The sequence below is a fragment of the Onychostruthus taczanowskii genome, unplaced genomic scaffold (assembly GCF_017590055.1).
Source record: "Onychostruthus taczanowskii isolate IOZ18803 unplaced genomic scaffold, ASM1759005v1 scaffold12, whole genome shotgun sequence".
Lineage (NCBI taxonomy): Eukaryota > Metazoa > Chordata > Aves > Passeriformes > Passeridae > Onychostruthus > Onychostruthus taczanowskii.
Window position 1 is genome coordinate 15075150 of NW_024498351.1, and position 20074 is coordinate 15095223.

The 20074-nt window shown below is 39.9% G+C and overlaps 1 protein-coding gene across 1 annotated transcript in view; it reads left to right on the forward strand.

The window, feature by feature from the left end:
* Window positions 1-10188: 10188 nt before the first annotated feature.
* WWC2 (WW and C2 domain containing 2) overlaps window positions 10189-20074 on the forward strand; it is a 93498-nt gene continuing 83612 nt past the window's right edge. The window contains exon 1 of the mRNA XM_041395839.1: window positions 10189-10414. Within this exon, the coding sequence (XP_041251773.1) occupies window positions 10284-10414 (131 nt within the window). The 5' untranslated portion in view covers window positions 10189-10283. The remainder of the gene's footprint in view (window positions 10415-20074) is intronic.

Below are 20074 nucleotides of genomic sequence, written 5' to 3' on the forward strand. Positions count from 1 at the left end.
CTATCTCTGTATCTGGTATTAGTGTGACTACTGATGGGGTGTTAGTTCTATTTCTGATATTTCAAAGAGAAAAGAGCTCCTTTAACTGGAGTGGAGTCAGAAGAGAAAAATGAAAATTATTAAGTGATTGGGAAGTGGGCTTTACAGGGAAAACTTACCAAAGAAGAGATTAAGAAGTTATTTGATCATATAATGTACACTTGTAAAATAGAAATATTAATTTCCACTTTTTCAGGAGGAGATTTAAACACGTTTGATAAAATACAAGAGTGAAGAATTCTGTGATGGAAGTGGTATAGCTATGCTTAATTCTGGTATACACAAATTAAAATCTATGGAGGTTTTAGGATGCAAAAATCCCCTGCTTGATTGTTTCAATTAAAAATTCAACAGTTACTAACATTCAGCTCTTTGGGTTTCTTGGAATCATTTGAAGGCAATCCTCCTATTTGGTTTGGTATTCCATTAACCCTTGCTTAGTTTAGCAATGTAGTTTGCTTCCTACTGGTTACATGTCTGCTTTCAAAAAAGTCTGCTCCTGTGACTTGTCCCAGAACAATTTGCTTATACAGGTCCTCATTAAAAATATCAATAGCCTAACTACACATTGAGATAATCTCAGATTTTAGAAATCATCCATGTAACAATTCAAACAGATTATATCCCAGCGTTGCGCAGGAAAAGCAAGGCTTTCCAGAGATGAAGAAGCTCTGTCATGTCCTGGAATTGACACTGTTTGTGCTGCATCCAGGCTGGAAGCCATTTGGAATATGGGATCATGTTTAGAATTGAAATTACTGGACTAGCAGGACTTTGCTTGGTGCTGCAGAAGTATCAACTCTCAGGTACTGCAGCAGAGAAAACAAAGTTTTGATGGGCTCATTACCCTTTGTCCTTCATCCATCATAGCTTGGCTTTGGTTTATTCATTTTTGCTATTTCTTAGTTTTCTGCAGGTCTTTCAGTTTAGTATTTGACATGGTTTCAAAAAATATGACATGAAAAAACCTCATAATTATTCTGTCATTATGGTTTTGTATATTTAAATATATGAATCCTCTGTAAATAAGTAAAAGGTTATGAAAAAGAATTTTAGCTCTGCAGTCTGTTTTTTTATTTTACTTTGATTTGGAAATGTCATGGTTCACTGCAAGCTCACCAGAGTGAGTTTAATGGATTAGAATATATTATTAAAATGAGACTGCTAGAGAAGTATATTGCACAGATGTGGAATTCTGTGAACGTGTTACTGTAAATTCTGCTGCATTCAAAGGCAGCGTACCATTATCTTCTCTTTATTGCCTTATAGGATTATGGGCAAGAACCCCACTGCAAGTTCACTACAGTGGGAATGTTTTATCTATTTTCAGTTTTTCTTCATTTATGTTGATACATCAAAAAAGAGCTCTTAAAGATAAATATATAAAAGCATTGCTCTTTCATGTGGTATTATGGACACAAAATGTGCATATATGTGCTTTTGAGATTTTTATGCTATTTTTTTGTTTTCTGAAACATGATTTAAGGATTTACTTCATTCAAGAAAATCTCTTTTCATACACAACTCATTATCTTCTTCTTCCTTGCCTCAGGGTATTTCCTTGCCTCTTCTATCCAAAATAAAACAAAACAATCTTGTGTTAGATTGCCCATGATCTATGAAAACCATCTAAAATTTTAAAAATCTGGTTTTAATTGGACAGATCTTTGTTTTCTGTAACAGCATCTTGGCACCCGTGATTAGCAATGTTATATGTAGCTTGAGAACAGCTTATTCCCTGAAAATCGTGTAGAAGGCACACCAACGGGAAAGGCGTCAACAGCCCTCAGTCTCCAGTTGCTGCTTCTTACAGTCATAGAATAAGTGAGTTGGAAGGGACTCACAAGGATCATTGACTCCAGCAGCTGGCCCTGCACAGGACAACCCCAAGAATCACATTATGCATCTGGGAGTGTTGTCCAAACGCTTTTTTAACTCTATGGAACCACCGAGTCTTCTTCCAGCTCTCACTGCCAGAGTGGCCATTGGCGCTGCTCTGAGGCCACTGCAGGATGTGCAGCATATTGCCCTTCACTCAGCGCCCTTCCCGAGCAGAGCCCAGGCTAAGAACTCCTGTTTTGGCTTTGACTCTGTTTTTCTGGCTGAGTGGAATGGTTTAAATGACAACCCCAGTTACTGACTCGAACAGCAGATGTCACTGTTGGCAGCATGGTCCTTTGCCGCCTGTGCACAGCAACCAGTACAGAGGGACCACAGCCACTTACAAGACTCTTTCAAGAAGTGGGGGTGTGGGGATGCTCCAGAGAAGGGAGCAGTAAGGTTGGTATAGGTATGACAGTACTCACTGGGAGGCCCAGTGACCATCAGTGATAAATCAAAAATCACCATGAATCCTGGTTTAAGTAGAGGGGGTGAAACTAGGTGGAAGTTGTACCTTGTTCAGTATTTTGAAGATATCCTCCACTTTATTTCCTTGGGTGGAAGACCTAATTATGCAATCTAAAAGAAATACCCAAACTTATTGTTTCTGTGTTCCTGGAGCAGAAAGCACACTGCTGCATAAGAGTATTGCACTTCTTTCACATTTATGTTTGAGGGAAAAAGGTGCCCATGTTAAGTGATCAGAGAATTTCTGAACCAGTATTTGAAAACGCCATTTTTCTTCTTTATATTAACCCCCTCACACTTCAATTTGTTCCAATTACTGAACATGGCATATTGAGTTGTACAGTCACGTAGAAGAACCAAGGTCTTTTACGAGTGATGATGTCCACAACGCTACTGACAGCTGCAGAGACAACAATCTTGAGACAGTTTATCACTTTTCCTGATTGTCTAGAGAGACTAAAAGCAAAGCACCACTGATTCCAAACATCCAGTTGCTTGCTTGCCAGGGCACCTTTGGCCTACAGTTCAAGAAGCTAGTTTGCAGTTCAGCAGATTCTTTGATTTGGTATGTTTGATTTAAAAGGCAATCTTTAAAATCTTTAAACCCTTTAAAGATGTGGAGAAATGAGCAAACAGGAATCTCATAAAGTTCACCAAAAAAAAAAAAAAAAAAAAAAAAAAAAAAAAAAAAAAAAAAAAAGCAAGCAAGGTCCTGTACCTGAGGAGGAATAACTTCATGCACCAGTACACACTCCAGGCCAAGGTGATCCTTGGTGACACAAGGTGACTGAGGAAGGTGATCCTTGTCCTCTGCTCAGCACTGGTCACATCTGGCAGGCTGGGTATAATTATGGGCTTCCCTGTGCAAGAGTTCAGCAAAGCACCACACGAGTATGATTAAGGGACTGGAGTACCTTGCACATGAGTAAAGACTGAGTGAGTAGGAATCTTGAGCCTGGTGAAGAAAAGGCTCTGTTGTATCTCATGAATGTACAGAAATGCGTGAAGAGAGGATGCAAAGAAGATGGAGCAAGGCTCTTTTCAGTAGTACTCAGTGACAGGATCACAGGAAATAGTCATAAACTGAGACAAGGAGCTTCCCTCTGAACATCATGAGACACCTTTTTCCTGTTGGGTGACCAAGCAGTGGAGCATGTTGACTTGAGAGGCTGGGGAATCTCCATTCTTGGAGATACTAAAAAGAATGCCTGGACATAATCCTGGGCAATTGTCTCTAGGGAGCCCTGTGTAATCAGATTGAACAGGATGGCCTCCAGGTGACAGCCTTCCAACCTCCATCATCCCATAATCCTGTGACTCCTTTGGTATAAGCATCAACTACATATCCTTTTGCTTTCACCTTTACAGAACATATGATAATCAGCAACAGTTCTGACATTTCATACCCCAAGGATTATATATTATTTAATACTTAAATTTTGCAGACTTTGACTAGATTCAAAATATTTTTTTAAATTCTTGCTCAGTGTAATCTTTTTATGGTGTGGGAAGCTGTTTCTTTATTAGTGTGTTTCATTTATGAAAACACAAGTGCAGCTAACTAGAATTTATGCTTTTGTTATGTTTTCCACAAAGAAATTCAAAGGAGAGAACTTGAAATATCGTCATGTGTCTTATATGTGGACACAAACATTTCATAACACATGCTTGATCATATGAAATTGATAACTTTTTAACATATTTTACCTGGGAATAAGATACCAAAAAAAGGAATTTTTGTGTGAATTATTTATTTTCTAGTGATAATAAAGCTTATCCCAAGGATTTGTGAGACCACGTACTGAAATCATAAAATTGACATAATTCAGTTCAATAGATTCAGTTCAGGAGCTGAAAGCACCCAACATTCTGATACCTATTCTATTTCATATAGGTATTTTTTACTCCATCATGTCACTTAACACAATTCTTTTTTTGATGCTCACTGAAAAGTGGACATAATAATATCATGCTGTGTTCTTCAAATAGTTTAAATCCTCCAAAAAGTGCAAACATTGGGATTCTGGGTTTTGGATAACCAGACTAGAATGAAAATTGCCATGGAATGATTCATACAATTCAGCAACATCTCTAGCAGTCTAGAAGTGCTAAATCATAGTATTGATGGATCAGTTCCATTTTTGTTATAAATTTGCACAGATTGATTTTATTCTTGCAGCATGGTTTTTAGCCTCACTTAGCAATAAGATAGCATCAAGGTTCCTTTGTTATTGGCTAGTTCAGACATCAAAATACTTCAGATTCATGCAAAGAAACTGCATTTTTGAGGGGAAAGAAGAGATAAAAAGTGTGTAAAAGGGGAAAAGTTCCTGAAAGTGCACGGATAATACAGAGAAGAAATGTGCTTCAGGATGCTACTGCTAAAACATGACATTTCATGTTTTGTCTGCTCCCCCCCCCCCCCCCCCCCCCCAGATACAACACAGCAAATGTACACTAAGTGCTTTCTTCTGGCTGAGGTGGGAACACTTAACTCCTTGCAACAGAAGAGAGGGACTGTTAAAAGCATTAGCTCTGTAAACCTGTGAACTTGAATAATAGTTCATAAAACACCTTAAATACTTCAAGGAATTCACTGCCAAAGGAGCTGTTATTGAGAAGTTCCTCCATCCTTCCCTTCATGCCAATGAGCAGTAATCCTCTATTGCTGGCCAGCTTCTTTCTTACATGAAGCCAAAAGAGAAGACCAGGCTCTTGGGACCCTTCCTGGCTAACCAGACATGCTTTGTGGTTTTCCAAAGCCATTATGCAGCAGTGAATACACAGAGTAATTCCACAGATATGACAAAACATAGGAAACCTAAATGTGTGTACAAGTATCAGAAATACACAAAAGATACAGTGAGACTGTTACTATGGGAGGTTTAATACCAAGACTGCATCAAGAATTTTTTGGGAATATTCATCAGACACTAATTTGGACCTCATCAGTCCTAGGGGTTTTGGAACAACCAAAATTCTCCATCTTCTCCTCTCTTTGTCCACAAAAATTTCAGCAGTATGAATTATGAATCAGAGTTAACAGAATTGAATGCTAAGTCAGTTTAATGAGTGGCTTGGAGTGAGTTTGAGAAGATTTTACCATTAAGTCATTGCTCACATTTCCACAGCTAACTTTGAGGAAAAGCTCATATCACATAATTTCCATTCTAAACTTTTCATTTTCTACTCTAAACTTTTAATCAAACTAACACTAATTTAAAATCATTCTCTGTGCTTACTTTCAGATTCATAGTATGTCTTGACTGAAAACAAGTAATTGCTCAGTACTTTCTCCTATGCATGCCTGAAAGCAAAAAAAAAAAAAAAAAAAGGCCAAAATTCTGGGGAAAAAAGGGCTAGTATATTAATTTGAAGCAGAACCTGGCATAGTCTTTTTTCACTGATACTCTGGGAAATCTTTGTAGAACTGTCTAAGCAGCAAGCTGTTCAAATGTATGTAAGTGGATAGAGCAGGCTTTGGAATAACAAGAAAAGCTGGATGAGCATAAACATTATCTGGCTCCATCGATTCTGCAGACCTTCATCATAAATTCAACCAGAAACAAAGACCTTTTACTGTCAGATATATACATGCATCAGAAGCTGACAACAGGAAAAGCAGCACTCCTCCTCCTTTCCTCCCTCATGCATGTATACAGTTTTTCTCTGCAGGACTTTTAAAACACTTTTTAAAACTAAAAATCTCACTGCATACGGGAGAATTTTTTGGTGCGTGCTTTTTTTCTCTGAAGACATAGCTGTCAGATAAAATTCACCCTTATTAAATTAACAAATATTTATAATGCTGAAAATACTGATTACTTTTTAGAGTTCTACAGTATCTACATGTGACAGAAGTCAGACTCACTGAACATATTTGGTGGTTTAAGTGTTCAAAAAAACCCCAGTGTAACCAATATATATTTTCAAATATTTTTGTCAGATGCTTCTAGAAATTAATTCTGTTGCCATACTTCACAATTCATTCTATACTCAAAATCTGTGTGCAAGCAGTGAAAGCTGAACTATGGAAATTTTCAGGGAAACTGCTGCAGCTCCTGCTTCAGAGCCATTTGTGAATAGTAGAAGTTAGAGCTGTAACAGCTGTACATTTCATCAGGGATGACACTCCAGTGGATCATCAAATTAAGGGAGTCTCCTATTAAGGAAGGACAAGGTACAAACACAGGTTTATTTGATCACAGTCCATTCCAGAGACAGCCTTATTATGAAAGAAGAAGCAAGCGGAGAGTATCAGGAGATTAACTACATTAGCAAAGACTGGAGTGGGTATGTTTCTTGTTATGTGACAGGATACAAGTATAGAGCTTTGAAGACCTCCTTTGGATACAGCCATTTCCATACTTGTGTTCTCAATTTTCACATAGACATTTTTTCTTCTAGTTAACACAAAACAGTTATGATTCTAACTTCCTTTAGCTCAGTTCTTTATGCACTACTTACCACGGGAATTTCTTCAAGCCACTTAAACACGCATATGCAAAGCAAAAGATAGGAATGATTAGCTCTTTCACATTGACTAACTCTTTTTATTTATCATATTTTCTGACAGATACTTAAATCATGCCATAGCTGGATTGTTCTGTGCTTTTGGACACCTCATTCATAGGAACCCTTCTGTGTTTTGAATAAAGCATGCTTACATCTTCTGAACTATGCTGGCTTATGTAATTAAGGCAAACAATCTGTGGTATGCTGTCAGCTGACAATGTCAGCACAACATGCTAGGCAGGTTATCAGTTGAAATACAGGAGGTATACTTCAAAAAATACCTTCAAAAAGCCATATGTTCTCACTGGCAATATTAAAGGTCTGTTTACACAAATAACACCTACTTTTTGTCCATCTGATGTCAAGCACTGTCATGCTTAAGTAGTCCTAAACTGGCATTTTGGACTGTAGACTCTACCAATGGATGGAAACACAGTGAAGTACTCAAATAATGGAAAATAGAGGGAGGAAAGGGAGAGCCTAACACCATGCAACAATTTATACTTCAGTGTAAGCACATCTGTATATAGACACACAAGCATATACATAAAAATTAGACAATTATGCAATGACTTCAGTGTATTCATTTCCATTTATTTAAGAACTACAATTTCCATTTATTTATGAGAATTAAAATATTGCTGTCTTCTTATGAGAAGTATTACATAGGTAGAGATGGTTATAACTCAGATCCACATCCATGTGGATCTCATCTGACCAATAATCAAAGATGTGGGTCTGCTTGCCTTGGGGGTGACAGGGAGTAGGAACTGAGCATTCCCTCAGGTGTTGTGACCACCTTCAGAGGAAGTATTGACACAAATGATGTTCCAGTTTTGTCTTGGTATTACAGATTTTCTACTTTTATTCTTCCTTTTGTGTGAATTATTGAGGGACTAGGAGTACAGGAGTGCTGCTGTATAACAGGCCTATTTTTTCAAGATGAAAAAGGCTATATTGTTATAAAAGCTCCTGGTTAATGCCAAATATAACTGGCAGTTGGTTTCAGAAAGAAATGTATATCCTCTATAGATTTGTATCAACTTACGTAATGAAATGTCTTACTGATAATGCAAAATGAACTTTAAAACAGAAAAAGAAATTCAGTTTATCCTGTCCCGCAACTGCCATATGTAATTTCTCACTATAGGGCAACTCCTATAAACAAATTATAAAATTGAGTAGACTGTTTAAAAGGACACAAACTAAATGCTTGGTAAATGTGGGGATGGTTTTTTACTGATGGACAAGAAAACAAGCCCTTACAAGCCAAAAAGCTCATTGAAACAATATTCTCAATGAAAAGAAATGCACCTGTCTCTTTAATAGGCAATAATCCTGCTGCATTCCCTAAGCAGCTCAACTCTTATGGATATCTAGAAGTTAGCACAGCTCAGTTTTTCTCCACTGGTAACTACCAGGACCTGACTTCACGTACAAAGTACAGTTTCACTGCACATTACCTTAGACGTCAAAATCTTCAAAAAAGTCTGGAGGAGGGAGGCATATGGGTCATTTGGAGACAAGACTGCAGAATAAAATAAGTAGAATGACTAAAATAATGCAGATCTTATCTGTACCAGACTGGCAATTAGCTAAATTTAAAAAATATCTTGCTGGTACATTTTTCTATTTAGGAGCAGACCCAACAGTAGATAGCTGCAAATGAGTTACTTCAGTGCTTGTCAGATATGTGGCCTCTGAAGTGGAATCCAAAAACTTGCTATGCACAGAATAAGTCCAGTACTTAATAAGTGTGTATTGCCCCAGAAGAATAATTTATAGAGCTGAATACTAGAAAGCTATAATGGAGAAGATAAACAGACATTAAAAAAACCCCAAAAACAAACAAATAAAAAACCTAAAAAAACAACAACAATAACAAAAAAAAAAAAAAAAAAAAAAAACCAAAACCAAAACAAACCCCAAAAAACAAAACAAAAAGCCAACAAAAAAACAAGCAAACAAAAAAAAACCACCACAAAACCAGCTCTGGGTTTGAGACTCCCTCTCCCAGGAAAATCTTGTTACTTAAAACCAGTAACTTTAAATAAAAAGAAATAAAACATTCTAGGAAACAGGGACTTAAGTTACCTAGGAGTTCCAGCTGCCAACCTAAAGAGTCATATTCCCCCACTGATGCTCTACTTCTGGTGCCAGATCTTGGAATCAGATACACATGCAAATTAATAGAGCTCATTAAATTACCTTCTATCAGCTGAACCATGGTAACCAGCTTGGGGTACTCTTCTCCTATGGCAAATGAGAGATAAACACTCAGTAACTCACACCTGGCGTCTATACTTAATGCGACTTAGCTGCTTGTTTTTCAGGCCACAAGTCCAGGGCACCCACGGCGCACACATATGCTTCACTGGTGGTTCTGTTAAAAAAAACCCCAAACCAACAAACACAAAAACAAAATTAAAGACACTTAGTTTAGGTACTTCCATGGTGAAAGAGGGGTTCCTATTTGTATTTAAATTTTTAACTCAGTTATTTTAAATATCAAGGTCCTTTTCAGGAACCCTTGAACTTTACTGGACTTTAGCAAGAGTTCACAAGGATGCGAAGGGAGGTTGGCGGAACCTGAACGGCTGGGAGAGGGAACTCGACACCGTCCCGACTTCGGGCATGGAGGCAGCGGCAAAGCTGCCTTTTCCCGGGGCACGTTCCCCGCGCTCCGAGGGCCAGGACGTGCCCCGCGACAAAGCCTCCTGCGCCACCCGATGCAGGGCCGCAGCAAGTTGGCAGACAAAGAATGGGACGCGCGGTGTGTCCCTCATGCCGGGCCGCTGCTGTTCCCCGCGGGGCGGCGGTGACCGCGGGGCCGGGGCTGCGGGGACGCGGCCGGAGCGCCCGGAACCGCCCGTCCCCAGCGGGGGGCTGTCTCCTGCCCCCACGCCGGCCGAGCCCCCGAGCAAAGCTCGATGGAAACAGGCGGGCCCCTCTCGCAGCCTTTCCCCCGTTCCTGCCCGCCGTCCGGCCCTACGCGCTGCCCCGCCGGACGCTTCCGCGCCGGATCCGCGGCCGGGCCTGCCCGGCCCAGCCCGGCGGGCAGCGCGGCCAGGGTTAACCCTGAGGAATGCGGCGGGAGGAATGTGCATGCAGATGAGATGGATGCTAATCTCATGCTAATGAGCGGCGGCCGCGGCCGCCCGGGGCTCAGCCGGGCTCCCCGCGCCCAGACGGCAGCTGGGCTCCGCCGGCAGCCCTGACCCGCCGGCAGCCCGGGCATGGTGGACTGAGACCCGGCAGAGGGCTTCCCTGGGCTCCCGCGAGCCCCCGCTCCCGGCCCCTTCCCCGGCCCGGGTCGGGGCTTTTCCCGCTTCCCGTCTTTCTTTCTGTCCCTATGGAGCAGCTACCCCCGCCGACCGACCATGCCTAGGAAAGCGGGGAATGGGCAGCTTCCCTTACCCGATGGCTGGGAGGAGGCGAGGGATTACGACGGCAAAGTCTTCTACATCGACCACAACACCAAGCAGACCAGCTGGATCGACCCCCGGGACAGGTGGAGCGCGGGCAGGGAGGCGGCGAGGCCCGGGCGGGCGGTGGGCTCGGAGCGCGCCAGAGGATCCCCTCTCGGGACGGGGAGCGGGGGGGCAGGAGAAGCCCTTGCTTGCAGCCGGGCACACCGTGCCCTCCTTCCCGCAGGCACGGGCACAGGCTTGTTTCTAAGCCTGTGGAGTGAATTGGTGTTGGGGCGGGTAGGGAGGGAGAAGCCGGTAGAGTTCCTCTGGGAGCGGCCGGGGGTTGCTGGCATTTGGGGAGTTCCCGACAGGTACCAAAGTTTGCGAGTTCCTCCCAAACCGGAGGCGCTGGCTCCTCGCCCTCCCTCTCCCCCGGGCGCTGCGGAGCGGGGCCGCCTCCCCCCTCCTGGCTGGCGGAGCATCCCGGGCGCGGGGCCCTCCCGTATGCCCCCGCTCCCCGGAGCGGTGTGCGGGGCTGCCGGGGAAGGAGCCGGGGCTGCCGGAGGCCTCGCGTGCTCGCTAGGCCTCAGCGAGCCCAAATCCGCTCAGCCCCCGCCGGCCGCAGCTCGCCGTGTTCGCTGCCCCTGCCGGGGCTGAGCTCTGCAAGACTCAGCCTGTGCAAGTGCTTCAGCCAGTGAAGCAGCCTGCGCGAAGGCTGCTCGTCCCGGAGTGCCCGGGGCAGCTCTGCCGGCTGGACACGGATGCTGGCTCTGTGCCTCGGCTTCAATGACTGTTTTTAATAGCTGGATCACAGGCGCGCAGGATACCTAGTGCAAACCGTATCTTTTGTCCGAAGTGGTGCTGAAAAGTAATTAAACCCCAAAACTTTGTGCATATTATGAAATACGGTGTTGCAATTGGAAACAGTACAGTCTTACTAGGTAAAAAAACAAAAGCAAACCAACTTCTAAAAGACACTATCAATTTATGAAACAAGCAGCACTGAATTATAAATGAAGGCCTTGGTTTATATTTCTCAGGTCGACTTAGAAAAGGTGGTTGTGGCGAAGCTTGCTGGCTGCAAGTTGCAGGGGAAAGTTTTGACGAGCATCATGTGCTGTGTAAGGCCTGCTGCTCAGTCTTACTTGCTATAACAGCACATTCCAGTGGCGGCAAACTTCATGCTTAAATTCCTCTGTACTTCACAACTTGTTAATTACCCTGCAAATATCAGTGAGGTGATAAGGTATACAGGACAATGTTATTTATTACACCTGGCATTCTTGGGTGATTTTTTTTTCTACAGGCAGTATAAAACTTCTGTCTTTACTGTCTCTAGAGATAGTGGATATGTTTTTGTTCAGTTTTAGACCTTAAATGTGTGTTTTCAAAGCAGAATAGAAGATAGTATGATTGAGGTAAAATGTGATATGGAATGAACTTGTAATACTGCCTCAATTAGTATACTACTAATTTAATTTAATACCTTCTGTATTAATAGTTCAAGACTATTCATATTTGATGGTAAAATTTGATGGTAAAATTTGAGTCTTCACTCTCATTAACAGAGCAGACAGTGACATAACAGTTGTGTGTTTGCCATCCTATAGGAATAGGATAAATATTGTTTCATTAATACCTTATAGGTGAAAGGGAAACCAAGTCCTGAGAGCTTACTCCCTTAGTTCTCATTACAGATTATAAAGACCTTTTCAGAAGAGTAGTGTTTGAAATAATTGTTAACCTGCGTCAGTCATGCAAAACAAACAAAAAGGGATTTTGCCCTAGGTACTTAAGAGAATCCATGCTTTAGTGTACATGGCTCAGCTGTGAAGCTGAATTCCCTGCATGGAGGAGAGACTGACAAGCTCATCTGATGTGCAGCTTGCAGTATTTGTATTTATATTGGTGACTTGTTTTGGAAAAGCTAATAAGAAATTCGTGAAAGTCTTGTGATGATTTTGCTTTAGATTCAGTTTTATCTTCCGTCTATTTAGAGAATATGCATTTGGAAACTATACAGAACATTATTTCGGCTTGGTGTCAGAAAAGTTGAAAAGTGGTTTTCCAAGTTTGTCAATACAATAAAATCTGGATTAATGTAGTTTCTAAAACTTATAATAAATTGTCAAAATGAAGGTAATGAATTATAAAGACTGAAAGCATATTGACTTGTCTGGTGATACTTTAGGACTTTCTTCTTCCCCAACTATTTTATCTCATAGAGATCATAAAGTTTTCATGATGTACCTGTGGAATATTATCGTACACAGGCTTCTAAAATATTTCATTGGTAAAGCAAGTGTAAAATAGACAAGTTTTTACTGACAGTATTCCTTCTGCTGTTGTTACACTGCATTCCCTGGATTATTACATAGAAAAGTCATGTTTGATGTTCTAAAATAATTTTTATCCTCTTTGATTTAGAAGATACAAATACTGAAGACTAGTGCTCTGAGACATTAGCCATATGTTTGTAAATTGCCAGGTGTATTTGAGCACAGTTAGGAACTTGTTACTGGTTTAAAATATTCACATTTAGAAATAAGAGGGCAGTTGAAAATGCCATATTTGAAAGCATCTTGGAAAATTGTGTTTGTGGTTCTTGTGTTTTCAAATATTTTTTCTCATGTTCTTTTCTAGAACATATATTTGTTTCTGCTTAGGTGGTGCAGGTCTGTTAATACAATTATAGCCTTGTGTACAACTGTGGAAAAAAACATCACCTTCAAGCTTGGGACTCAGTTTTCGGTTTTGCCCACTTTATGCATCTGAATAGTCCCACTGATGTTAGAGAATCTCACACTTTCAAGGGCAATAGTGACTTAGCTTGTGTTTTTGGGAGTGTTGTGGAAGCTCAGGGGTTTTTAATGTTTTGCAATGTTCACCAGTGATTTTTCTCTTCAAACACTCTTCTGTGCTGATTTGTTTTAGAGGTTAGTGGCCCAAAAGAGAGGGCCACTTGAACTTGAACTTTAAGATCTATAATTGAGATAGACAGAAAGACATAAAGGCAAGAATGTGAGAGTTGTAGCAACATTTTCAGTCATTAAATATATAGATTTAATTTCTCTGTTCATGACTCTCTCAAGCTACAACAAGCTGAGAACTTGCTGGTCATGACAGTTCTTCTGGAACTGGCTTATTGTAAGCAGAGAAATAGCCCAAAGTATGAATTTTATCCTCCTACTACTTGACAAAAATATTAAAAGACAACTATGGACTGAAGAGGTTGAAGCAGATGAAAAGGCGAGAAAGGGTTAGAGGAATGAATACTGTTTTTTGAAGTTCCCTTGAAACTCTTTCATGTTCTTGGAATACTGAGTAATTGTAAAGTATTGCTTTGGGGTTTTTTTCTGATAATTAATAGGGGCTTGGGTGGGACAGGAATTTGAGAAGGAGAATTCTTTTTTTCCATCATTCAACACATTTTAAGTAGGCCTCATGTTTGTTATATTCCTTAGTGGAACCAACAGAGTAACACACCAAGGAGGAATGAAATGGGAGATAGGAATCTCAGTAATCTGAATTTTTCAGAAGTTGGATGATGCTTGGTTTTCTTACTGTGAATTCAGGTCTTTTCTTATCTTGATTTCTACATAATAAATAGTCCAGTGCACACTGCTGATCACCATTGACTAAAAACAGATGTTTTTTTATAGCTTGCCTATAATGAGTTCTGCATCACAAATTCTGAAGCTGCAAGTGATCTTCATTTAAATCTTTATCTGCACTCCTGTCAGTGGTAAGGAATGAGTTGCTATGAAAACAAAATTGCCCTTTCTGTTCTCACTTCACTTTCCACTGAGGTCTAAAATCTTTTAAAAATACATTTGTACATTTGAAATAGTTTATAGTATACTTCTGCTGAAATGTTTCGAGAGTACTTGCTAACTGTATAACTAAGAAAGTGCTTGAGAAGTATTGGATGTCAGAAAACCAGAGAACTTTACAAGTTAAGAGATTGTGAAAGAGGTTGCTTTGTGAGTAGGCAATGCAGTTTCCATTGCTGCTCTCATCTTTTGGGGAGGTGAAAACACTACAAGTTTTAGCATGGGATTTTGTAACTTGTTCTGGATTTGTCTGAATTGGGAAATTTACTAGGTTTCAGCAATTAAGTGTCATTTGCCCTTTTTCCATAGAAAAGAAGGGCAGTTTGTTCCTTACCTTTTCACTGGAACTTGCTTTCTCTTGTCTTGTGGACAGCAGAGACTGTGAGGACTGAAGATAGTGAAGTTGAAGTTATTTAGGCAGGGGGACTTTCATCCTATCTCTTTCCTGGACATTGCTGTAGCTCAGGGGTGCATGGTAGAAGACTTTCAGTCACAGCAGAAACAGGAGTCATATAAGACACAGGGCTCATTAAAGATAGCAAATAAGAGGCAAGCAGAAATGAAATAACATGGTGAGAGGCATCATCAGAGACTCGAAAATACATTTGGATTGATTCTTTAATGCATGTAAGAAAGCTGTGCTGTGGCAGATGAATAAAATAATAAGTGTTAGTTATTACGGTTTGCAAGGGATTGATCTTAATTCTGTTTTAAGTGCTGACCTCAACACTGATCATTTACCACTGCAGCAACTACCTGATAATGGCCTTTCTTTAGGCTGCTGCTTGCTAAGAATGAATTTAATGGCAAAACATCACTGGTTTCTCATATAATTTCTCATTCCCTTTCTATCTTCGCTTCCCTTGTTTGCTAATAACTCAGGAGGGAATGAGGCTTTCATGTTCTGATGGTGTGGAGCTTCTAAATTATTGTTTCAATATACTTTATGACATTTGAGCCTTAATAAGCAATGGTCAACTTGCTCTTTTGAAAAATTAGTTGAGAATCCTTTGATGGCACTCCAAGATGTACAGATTGAAATGATCCTGTAGTGAGATAGGGCAACATTTTTTTCCCCCAAATATCTTTTTCTTCCCTGTTTCATCCTGTAGTACCATTTGCTGTTTTTTATCCCAATTCCACCTAATTTATTTCTGCCTCCTTGGCTGCTCAGGAATGTGCATGCTCCCTGTGAAACTGTCTAGTATCTCATTCTGATTTCAGTGACAGGTTGAGGACTGCTTTTACTTAATTGATCTATATTTATTCAAAATAAAATCCATCATGCAAGTACTGAACATGTAATGAGAGACTAGCTGTGTCTGAAGTTCTGACATCTTCATTTGTTTATCCAGTGTAAAGCAGAATTCTAATACTGCAGTGCTACTGTAACTGTGATAGCATCACACAGTGTTAAAATACAAAGTGATTGTGTATGTGAGTTTTTTAACCAGTCTGTCATTTGCATGGGGCTGTGTGTTGTTGATTTTAGCATTAGTGAAAATGGCTATGGTAACTCCGAGATAACGCTTTTATTCTTTATTTCTCTGGAAGTGATAGACCTGCACTGTGTCTTTCATCTCAGGGCATGTGAAGTTAAGAAGTCAGGAAATGCTGTGGACTATTTGCTTATGTGTGCAAAGTATGTACTGCTGGTCACAGCCAAGAACTGTGACCTGGTATGTGAAGTGGGACAAGTGCTATAGGCTGTGCTTTATCCAGACCTGTGTCTGTAGCGCTTGCCTACTGGAACTATTTTGATTAAAACCTATCTTGACTTACAAAATAGTGTTACAATATGCACAATATAAGACTTAATGAGAAGTTGTACACGTGAAGGAAAATAGCGAGAGTCAATATATAAATCAAATATGAAAAATTATTTATGACTTTAGAGATCTGTACAGATTGCATTAGGAGTTTTTGACTTTTTTTCCAGTTAAATAACCAGTCATCAACTCTTTGGTTAAAATTCTGTGCTTTGAGCATGATACTAAGGTTATTGTAATAAGATAAGAGGATTTCTCTACTTCTACTTACTAATGTTTGTAACATCAACAGATAAGTTGAATTTTGTGAAAAGTGCTTTATTTTGGTTTTTTGCTACCTTCTTCTTTTTAGCCTAAAAAAGTGTTACTGGTATCTGTAATTTAACAATTTATGCATCACACAGGTGACTGAAAACTGGACTAGTAGTCCTGGAAGTAATGAAAATATTGAAAATGGACAAACAAAAATTTACATACAGTAATATTTCCATGGTGATACACTTTCAGAAAGGCATGAATAGAAACTATGCTAAGATTCCACAACTGTTATGCTGTGGTGTTTAAGCTCTTACGGATTTAAGCTACCTGGAAGGAGAGTAGAAAAGTATTCCAGGAGGATAATGCAGCCTCCAAACTGGCATGGTTCTGCTTACGTGTCCTCCTTCTGCCAGCAAAACTGAGCCCAGGAGACGATTTGGCTAAAATGAACCCCATTGTTTTTTAGGGTTGTTTTCCAGCAGAATCAGCGTGTTGTGTTGCTGACTGGGTACTAATGCTAGTGTGAGGCAGGAGGCATGTCCAGAGCTGGGAGCAGAAGGGGAGAATGGTGCTGTAGAAATCAAGATGAAGATCAATCCTAGTTGCCATGGAACTATAGTCTTAGGTGTCCATTTCTGTTGTTGGGCGTTTCCTTTGTTTTCTTGTGCATGTCTTTGTGTTCATCTTTGCTGGGTGAGCCAGCAGAAAAACTGTCACACATGTCCTCATCCTAAATATGTTTTCTATAACCAGGAAACATTTATGATGTTGCAGAATTTTTTACTGACCTTTTAAAAGTTTGTTGCTGTGAAGCTTGTGTTGAAGAGAAATGTTGTCATTGTGTGGTTGCAGAATTAGAAGCTGTTTTTTGAGAATGTGCTGCTGTTGACAGTATGCTTATGAATAGCTAATTTCTGCTGTTTATGAAAGAGATAAGAAAATCTTTTACTTTGATGCATTTAGTTCCTAATTTTTCATAAAATGTGTTTTGTGCTCTGGTGCAAAGTGTCTCACCAGAATGATGGTGTAATTCCAGATTTTTAATGTCTTATTGTGTGAAGCAAAGTGGAGCCATTTGTCTTCATGCATTTGAGATCATCATCTGTATGCACAGTTTGACTTGTCCTTCATTTGGAAGGGGCAGCTAGTGGCTGAAAAGGGAAGTTAGACCTTGGTTACTGTTTTCCTTTTGTGTTTCTTCAGTAATTTGAAGGGATTTGCATTGTGGATGTAGGTTTTGGGTCTTTTAAATAGCACATATTTAGAATTGATGAAGACTGTTGCTCTTCCCAGTGACTTTTTCCTGTGCAAAACCGTTAATGATGGTGAAGTTCCTACCTGATGAAGTCAATCTCTGACTCTTGTTTTTAAAAGAACTTCTTGGGGGAGAGATTGCTTTCCCCCTTTGTTTAAGTGTACTTTTTAAAAGCTAATTTGCTTTTGGATTTTTTTTGTTGGTTAGGACTTGTGGGCTAGAAGCAGTCTGTCAGTTTATTCTGTTGACTGAAACAATCATTTGCATCTTATAGAACAAGATCAGATGCTGTCCTTTGAACTTGGATACTGTTTGTACTTGAAGAAAAGCAACTTTATCTCATCAACTCTGAATACATATTGTATTCAAAGTAATTGTGTGGGTATGGAAAGACACATTATCTTGGGATTGCAAACTTGAACTTCTGTATACTCTTGCTGTGTGCAATACAATGTTTCAAGTTGGACCAGCTTTGATGTCTGTGCTATTTTTCTCAATTCATGAAATAAAACTTAAATCTTTATTTGAAAAGCAAAAAAGAACAACCTACTGGAATGCCTTCCATAATATGCTGATTGATTTGGTAATCATGCTTTCAGTATATCTAGAAATATAAGTATTTTTTGACTATTGGTACAGGGGGAAAGATCTAGGAGAATCTGTATTTTAACTAAGCTCTGTGAGGACACACCAACTTTCTCCTTGTTAATAAAGGAATAGTACTTTACACACCTATTGTTTATTTTTAAAATACTTCTAAGTGCTAAACTGTAGTCTTGTCCAGATAAGCTTATTTTAAGTCTTACAGATCTGACCGGTGAAGAATTCCTACTCTGATTCAATGCCTGGCCCTTCAGCCATAGGAGCTTACCTCCCTCATAGAGCTGGGAATGTCTGCCTGGGAATGGGGCTGGTTTTAATCATATGGCAGATGAACTTTTGATAGTCTGCAAATGTGTACAAGCACATCATGCCATATGGCAGAAAATATGTCCAATGCATGATGAATGTCGCCTGCCTTTTAGCTAAGTGGCAGGCGTATGTCTTAGTACCATCTTGCCGAGATGGGTTTGACCAAAGCACAGGTGTCCCCTGTCGTATAGCTGCATGGCAGTGTTTTTATTGGGATCACACTGTGGAGGAGCAATTCTGGTCTCTTCTGCCTGTCACTCGCTAGGACACTTCTGGGCAGGGTATTTGATGTATTGTTCCCATAGAGCTTCCAAAAGAAGACATATGACCCACTTTGGCTGAAAATGTGGGCATCTTAACTTTACTCGCTGTCTGTGATGGACTGCAGAAAATTGTCAAGGAAAGACATTTATTTATTCTTGATAGAGAAACAATGGGATGGGTTTTTTCCTTTGTCTAGTACTGTCAGTGGTTAAACTGCAGTGTAGCCCAGAAATGTCTGTCTCATGAGAGGCCATGATGATCTGATCTGCAATGAGTGCTCTTACTCAAAACCTAGCCCTTCATTCTTAATGCATATGTTATTGACTATGCAAAAAATGTCTATTTAGAGTTAAACGTTTTGCCTCTTCACCAATGTTAACAAAATGTTTCTGTGAAAACTCTTAATTAATCTTAGAAAACCAATTAAAAACAGTTTGCATCAGAGATGTGATTCAGATTTGTGTGGTAGATTTTTTAAATGCTGTTATTAGACAAATAACTGTATTTTTAAAGTGCTGTTATTTAGCAAGTGATTACAGTGTCATCCTGTGATTTGATTCATGTTTTTTGAGCCATTCTGACTGTAGCCTGACTCTTGCAGAGCCTGACCAAGGGGTTGCTGGTTTTGGCTTCTGTTCCACAAAGTACACAGCAGAGACCAATTGTCAGTGGAGAATGATTTATAGTGCAGGAAGGCTGAAACAGCTGGGAGATGAACTACACAGGGAATATTTGGATGTTATTCTTAGTTTTGGGAAGGCAATGGGAAAAGTAGAACATCTAGAGATACCTAATGGACTTTGTTTCTGTGGAATGGACTGTGGTCACTACTGCTTATGAGGGTTCTTTGACTATGATTTAGTTAGTCTTTGGTGGGTTCATAAGAGATGCTAGTGATACCAAGTTTCCTTGTGAAATAAGTGACATTTTTGTTTCATAGATTATCCACCACTCAAGTGTACTTCAATTGTCATACATGTGTGGTGACGTATACTTGGGACGTGATTTAAATTTTAAGACATTTTGTCTGTCCTGCTTTGCACTGTGAATACCCAGCTTGAGGTATCTCTGTATACGTTATTACTTGGTAGAGCATGAAATAATCTACTTTTATTTTTAAATTATTTTTGAAGAGAGATGGTAAAAATAGTCTTCCCTGAGAATCTCAGGAGACTTCAGAAGTTCAGGAGCTCAAATTTCATATAGGAAGCGTTTTCTCAGTAGAAATGTATTAACACACTACTTGTGTTCTTAATTTATTATTAAAACTGTGACAGAAGTCATGGTCTGCCTAAGGGCTCTATGAGACGTGATAGTGGTTTTGCGTACTCTTGGGAGTGTACTCCTGTGTGTACCTAAGCCCACTGTCCATCCAAATTTGATCCCCCTATTCCCAAGACCCAGTGTATATTCAGTGTAGTCACATGTTACAGAAAAGAAAAATCAGGTGTTTTTCAGTTCATTCTGTTA